This window comes from Hippopotamus amphibius, chromosome 4, assembly GCF_030028045.1.
Source record: "Hippopotamus amphibius kiboko isolate mHipAmp2 chromosome 4, mHipAmp2.hap2, whole genome shotgun sequence".
In the NCBI taxonomy this organism is placed as follows: Eukaryota; Metazoa; Chordata; class Mammalia; order Artiodactyla; family Hippopotamidae; genus Hippopotamus; species Hippopotamus amphibius.
In genome coordinates, this window is record NC_080189.1 from 15,867,402 (window position 1) to 15,873,890 (window position 6,489).

At 42.9% G+C, this 6,489-nt stretch overlaps 1 protein-coding gene across 1 annotated transcript in view; it reads left to right on the top strand.

Moving 5' to 3' along the window:
* Positions 1–456, top strand: part of ATP6V0A4 (ATPase H+ transporting V0 subunit a4) — a 46,708-nt gene extending 46,252 nt beyond the window's left edge. Inside the window, exon 18 of the mRNA XM_057731329.1 lies at positions 14–456. Within this exon, the coding sequence (XP_057587312.1) occupies positions 14–107 (94 nt within the window). The 3' untranslated portion in view covers positions 108–456. The remainder of the gene's footprint in view (positions 1–13) is intronic.
* Positions 457–6,489: the final 6,033 nt, after the last annotated feature.

Below are 6,489 nucleotides of genomic sequence, written 5' to 3' on the forward strand. Positions count from 1 at the left end.
CCCCCAATGACAGGGTGGAGTTCCAGAACAAGTTCTACGTCGGGGCTGGTTACAAGTTTTCTCCATTCTCCTTTAAACAAATCCTGGATGGGACAGCTGAGGAGTAGCTGCACGTCTGGTGGCTGTGGCCACCTCTTCCATCGGTCACCACCTCCATCGGTCTCCTCCTCCATTGGTCACCTCCTGCACCAGTCTCTGTGCCAATGAAATTTCATCTTGTCTTTAATGTCAGCCTGCGTAAGGCAGTCAATGGAATGATTGTTCTCACTAACTGGAGGCAGGAAGCCATGTATTATTTATCTGTAAGCCTTGGGATTTAATATGACTTAACCATGTCATAGAGAAACTACATAGGCAAGTCATTTCAACCTCATGTGGGGCCTTAATTGTCAAATACTAAAGTGATTGAGAAATGGGGAGAGGGGAGTGCCAAACTGATGTTTTCTGGTGATTAAACTGGGCCATTGAGTTTTTCATTAAGGTGTCTTTTTTCAGAATTATTCGGTAAAACTCGGTATTGATAATTATAGACTAAAGCTAAACAATAGAGTTACACAAAGTAATCCTAGAGAAGGATTATGGTTTTGTTTTGTTTGTTTTTTTATTCCTCATTTCCTTCTTCCTCAAACACCTCTTTTTCTTGTCTGGGGCTAAGCTTTACAGGATTAGGAACTTTCTCATGAATTTTCACTGCAGGTGAGGAAGAACAGATAATGTTCTCTGTTCAAATGGAGGGCTGGCCCTGGTGTGGCTCTCTGAATTGTTAAATCCTGTGGAATGAGGTGTGACAACATGATATCATCAGTGATTTTGTTTATTCTCAATCCACATTATGCTGGAGTAACTGGAGAAAGAGATCTGTAGACTTCAGCAAGTTCTGGAAAATGGCTTGCAGGAAAGGAGACTGCCGGACAGTCTATCCTGATGCTTTCTGGGTCATTTGGCCCCAGAGTCATTTCTTAGGCACCTTCATCGGCCAGGTATAGAATAAGATGTGTTCCATTGACTAGTCTGAACAGCCTTTATCCAGGTTAATTACCATCTTTATGGTAACTGTACTGGTAGAATTAAGTGTCATTAACATTGGTGTAGTGCTTTACAGTTTACAAAGCACTGTCGCATAGTATCTAGCTCACAACAAGATTCGATTAGATCTGACCAAATGCAAAATCGCCTTTTGGACAGATCTCTATTTTTTCTAAGCTCCTACCTGCCCTTCCATGTAGTGAGATTGACTGGTGCTCATGGAAGTGTTGTTGTTCAAACCCAAGGACGCATCCTTGTCACCTTCCACATTGGGGTCATGACTTGTGCAGCACAATTTAAGGCACAATCAGGTAGATGCTCAGCAAGTATTCATTTAATGATTAAAACAGGTTGAGCTCAAGAATGATATAGTTGGAGTCCGAAGACTCCATATCTATGAGTTCCAACTCTGATACTTTACCATGTGTACCCTTGGGCAGGAAATGGGGTTGTTCCCCCACATTGTTGGGGGTCATAGAGCACCAGCCATGGACGAGGTACTCAGCCAATGGCACTGATCGAAGAAAAGGACAGACTAAAGCAGTATGTAAATGGTGCTTGTAAGTCCATAAATCCTCATGCCTCCAAGGTCACCGGATGGTTTCAAGGTTATCCCAGCTCATAACTGCCCTTCTTGATGGCTATCTGAAAATACGCTATGCGTAGATGGATCAGAGCCTTTTGAGCTTTAATTCTAAACAGTGATGGCTGTGAGAAAAGGCATGAAAGAACTAAGCTGCCCTCTGCCCCTTGCCTAGACCCCTGTTCTTTCAGAAATCCTCAGCCTTCCTGAGAACAATATAGTAGTTTCCTCCAAGAACTGGCAGTCTCTTTCTCTCTCAATGAGAGATGTAATTTCCCCTTTAAAAAGGGATCGGGTGAAGGGCTGCTGAGAAGAGGGTGTGACCGGCCTATCAGTCAGTCGCCCGGGGTGCAAGGTTATTCCTTAAAGAATCCTGTTCACAGAACTTAGCTGAAAGGGGAGCAGAAGACCTGGGAGCCAGGCTTCTTGGGAGGGAAGTCCAGAAGCCCCCAAGAGGCCATCAGTAGTCCAACTTCTATGTGAGACTCAGCTGCAGTAAGGAAGAGTGGAAGAGCCCAAAACTGGAACACTTTCCAGAAAATATACAGAGGTAAGGAACGCCGACGGGCAACATAGATCTGGATTTACTTTTTCTGCTCTGAGGGGATGAGGGGATTTGACTATTAGTACTTGGCTGAATACAGATGGAGTATAAAAATTTCACTCTTCTTACTGATGGTATTTCAAAACAAATTACATCTCTTTCACACACACACACACACACACACACACACACACACACACACACACACACAAGTTCAGTTTTCAAAAGCTCTACATGGCCCAATTATTTCTGTCTAAAAAATTAAGTGTAGCAAAATGCAATAGAATAAAATGTCCATCAGTCCCTTAGAAATTGTTTGAATGAAACTTGAACTCCATCTGAGCCCTTGAGATTCACAGTAAATCCCCAGTATGTCAGTTCTTTGAAGATAGGCAATGGTTACTTTCCAACTGTAGTTTTTCAGGGATGATAGTGAGGGATGTGGAGTGTTTTTCCCCATGTAAGTCCCTATTTTCTTGAATTGATCTGACTAGTCATCCATGCATCCATGCATGCATGCATCCATCCATCCATCCTCTTCCTAGGCTAGAAGGGATTTAGAATGATGTAGGGAGCCAAAGAACAGAAGATGCCAACTTGGCTTTTCCAACATTCCATTTCAGCATTGAGGTTACAAGCTCCGTCTCTCAGTAATATTCCTCATATCCATCTCTGAAACATTTTGTCCTCTTTATGAAAAAACTTTTTTAAAGAAACTTTTGGCTGAAGTTCAAGAAAATAGTAAGAGAATACTTTCCATATCTGTTAACTTCGACTTAGTGTTTGAGTGTCCTCTTAATGATTTGTAATGTAAGCCCCTTTATAATTCACAGATGTGAATACCAAAATCCTGATAATACCCTATCAACACCCCTGTGGCCCTCAACCAACGTGCCCCCACCAAAGGAATCCTATTGTTGAAGGCCCCGTATAACCTACTAGGGCAGCAATGAGAACTTTCTCTGTTGCAGGTAGTTTGTATATTTGTTTTTTCCATCCCTTGGCAACATCCCCTGACATTGGGAAGGCACCTGAGCCTTGACCGTCTTAAAGGGCTGGGCATTAGAAAGATTGATGTTACAATTGGTGAAACTGAACAGGTTTGCGTCTCTAAGTGGAGTCTGAGTCACACATGACTACCAGCTTTTTGTCCACCAGTGCCGCACCCCTGCCACCAACTAGGCCATTCCACATTCGGAAGGTTTTTCTTTCTGTAAAATACATCGATTTAACAATGAAAGCAACGTAGAACAACAAGAGCGTTTTTTAGTGAAAATTATCCATTTTGCTGTGCCGTTCGTAAGTATAGGTGACTGGGTTGGACGGATATCGCTGTTATATATCTGATTAGAGAGGGTTTTTTGGTCTTATTTTCCAATAGGCATATGGCACATGTGAGGGCTTCCTAACACCACGTAAGTTGATTCTTGAGATTGAATCAATCTATTTTAGAAAACAAACAACTTTTTTCCTCCTAATTTGGGTAGTTTTTCGTTTGAGTCCAAGGTGTTCTCATGTTGGCTGAATATTGGCAGTAATTGCCTTTGGAGAGATACACATTTGATAACTCTGTAGATGCTTAAAAACTTACCCTGAGTGTATTTGATTTGTGCTAAGAATCACACATACCTGGCTAATCCAAGTGTAGTGTTTACTATTGATCATACCCAGTTACAGATTTCTTCATTCCTTCTCTAACTGCTTCACTTGATTAGCCTAAAGAACACACACACACACACACACACACACACACACATGGAGTTTTATTTTTTCCCCATGGAAAATATGTCTGGAGGTGAACAGTTCAAGGCTGTAGGAGAGCTTCACCTCATTGTCGTCAGGTCTCAGGATTTTTCTAGCTTATGCTCTGCCAAACTTAGCCGAGAATTTCCATGTTTCCAACTTCACATTTGTATCGCCACCCTAAATGGCTGCTCAAGAGCCAGCCATCATGACTCCATGATCTGGGGAGGAGGCAAAAGAGGCTTTCTCAGAAGCCCTCCCAACAACTTCCACCTGTATCTCAGTGGCCTATCATCAAGGTACAAAGGAAGACTTGCTACTGGGAAGGTAGCAAGCTATTTCTCCCACAGGTAGCTGGTATTATTTTTATTTTCAGATGAGGGAACAGAAGAGTCTCAGTCACAATCTCATCATGGCTACTGACTTCCTTTTCTCTCTCCCTCTCTTCCTGCCTCCTTCCTCTCTCCCTTCCTTCCTTCTTCCCTCCTTGTTCCCTCTAATTCCTCTTCTTTCCTCCTTCCTTCCTTCTTTCCCTTTCTTCATCCCTCCTCTCCCCTTTTCCTTCCCTCCTTCATCCCCCCCTTTCTTTCCTCCTCTCCCCTTCCCTCCTTCTTCCCTCTCTCCCTCTTCCATCTCTTCTTGTTCCTTTCTTCCTTCTTTCCTTCCTATGTTTGTTAATTTAGTAGGTATAAAACGGTACCTAAGGATTTTTATTACTATAACTTTGTCAGTTATTACAGAAGATGAACAATTTTCCAGTTTTGTTTTCAATTTCTGTATTCTCTTATGAATAACCTGTTCGTATAACATTCCCATTAATCCATTAGGATCTTAATTTTTTTTCTTATAATTTGTGGTTAATATCTACTACTGCATGTATAATGGCTTTTCTTGTTCTTTTAATTTTCAAAATTTTATGTGGTAAAATACACATAAAATTTACCATTGCAGCAATTTTAAAGTGAGTAGTTCAGTGGCATTTAGTTTTAATATTTATTACTTATTTGGTTGCACCATGTCTTACTTGTGGCAGGTGGGCTCCTTAGTTGCGGCTCATGGGCTCCTTAGTTGTGGCATGAAAACTCTTAGTTGTGGCATGCATGTGGGATCTAATTCCCTGACCAGGGATCAAACCTGGGCCCCCTGCACTGGGAGTGCAGAGTCTTAACCACTGCGCCACCAGGGAAATCCCTTAGTTTTACTATTTAGTTGCACAATGTTGTGCAGCCACCACCACTAGCAAAGGCCAGGCACCTTGTGGACTCGTGGCCAGTCAGCAATTTAATTGTTTCCGGGTCAAGCACCCATCCTGACCCAGCAGGTCAAGGCCAGTGATGGAGGGCAGGTGGGACTCATGGCACAGGGGACAGTGGCTTAGGGAGCATTGTGACACATCAGCTGCACATCTCCTTTGGTTCATCTCTTCCAGAAGGAATTTTCACGGTAACAGACATAGCCTTTCTAAAAATTCAGACCATGCAGAAAAGTATAAAGGAAAAAAGAAAAAGCCACCCTAAATTCCACCTGCCAGGTAATTCTTTCCTCACCTTTTTCTCTTGGCCAAATCCTCCTCATCCTTTAGGTCTCAGTATTTCAGGACCTGCTTCCCTGGGTCCCAGGACTCGGCAGAGCAGGGCCTTCCTTATGTTGCCAGAGCAACCTCTGCCTACCCCTGGGACCATGCGGTTCCCACTTGAGTACTTGCCCTTACTCACCATTAGACTGTAAGTGCTTTGGGGGCAGGAACACTTCTCATGATATTTTATTGTCTGATACATAGTGGTATTCCATAAATACTTGCTGAAAGACAAAACACAGTTTCAGACATCTCTCCCGAAGTTTCTGTGCAAGTATGTGTTTAAATGAGATTTTAAGAATTGGGGTCATTGTATACACACATTAGGTACACACACACTCAGCGCCAAATAGCCTTTCACCTCAGAGCTTTTAAATGGCATTCTGTTACAGGAGTGCATTATAATTTGTTTGGTCACTTCTGCACTGGTGGGCGTTTAGGTTGTACCCAATTCTTTTGTTGTTGTTGCTAAAACAACAATGTGGGACTTCCTAGGTGGCGCAGTGGGTAAGAATCCATCTGCTGATGCAGGGGACACGGGTTCAAGCCCTGCCCCAGGAAGATACCACATGTCACGGACCAACTGAGCCCATGTGCCACAACTATTGAGCCTGCGCTCTAGAGCCCGTGAACCACAACTATTGAGCCCATGTGCTGCAACTACTGAAGCCCACACGCCTAGAGCCCATGTTCTGCAACAAGAGAGGCCACCGCAATGAGAAGCCCATGCACCACAACGAAGAGTAGCCTTCGCTCGCCACAACTAGAGAAAGCCCATGTGCAGCAATGAAGACCTGACACAACCACTAAAATAAATAATAAAGTAAATTTAAAAACAATAACAATGTGTTGAGCTTTCATACACCTTTATCTTCGTTCACATTTTTGATTATCTCACCAGGATGAATCCTAGGAGTGAAATTGCTTAGTCAACATTCTTTCATCTTTGCCTAATTGCCTTCTGGAAAGATTGTAGCCATGTACCCTCCCACCAATATCAGTGCCCATTTCCCTTAC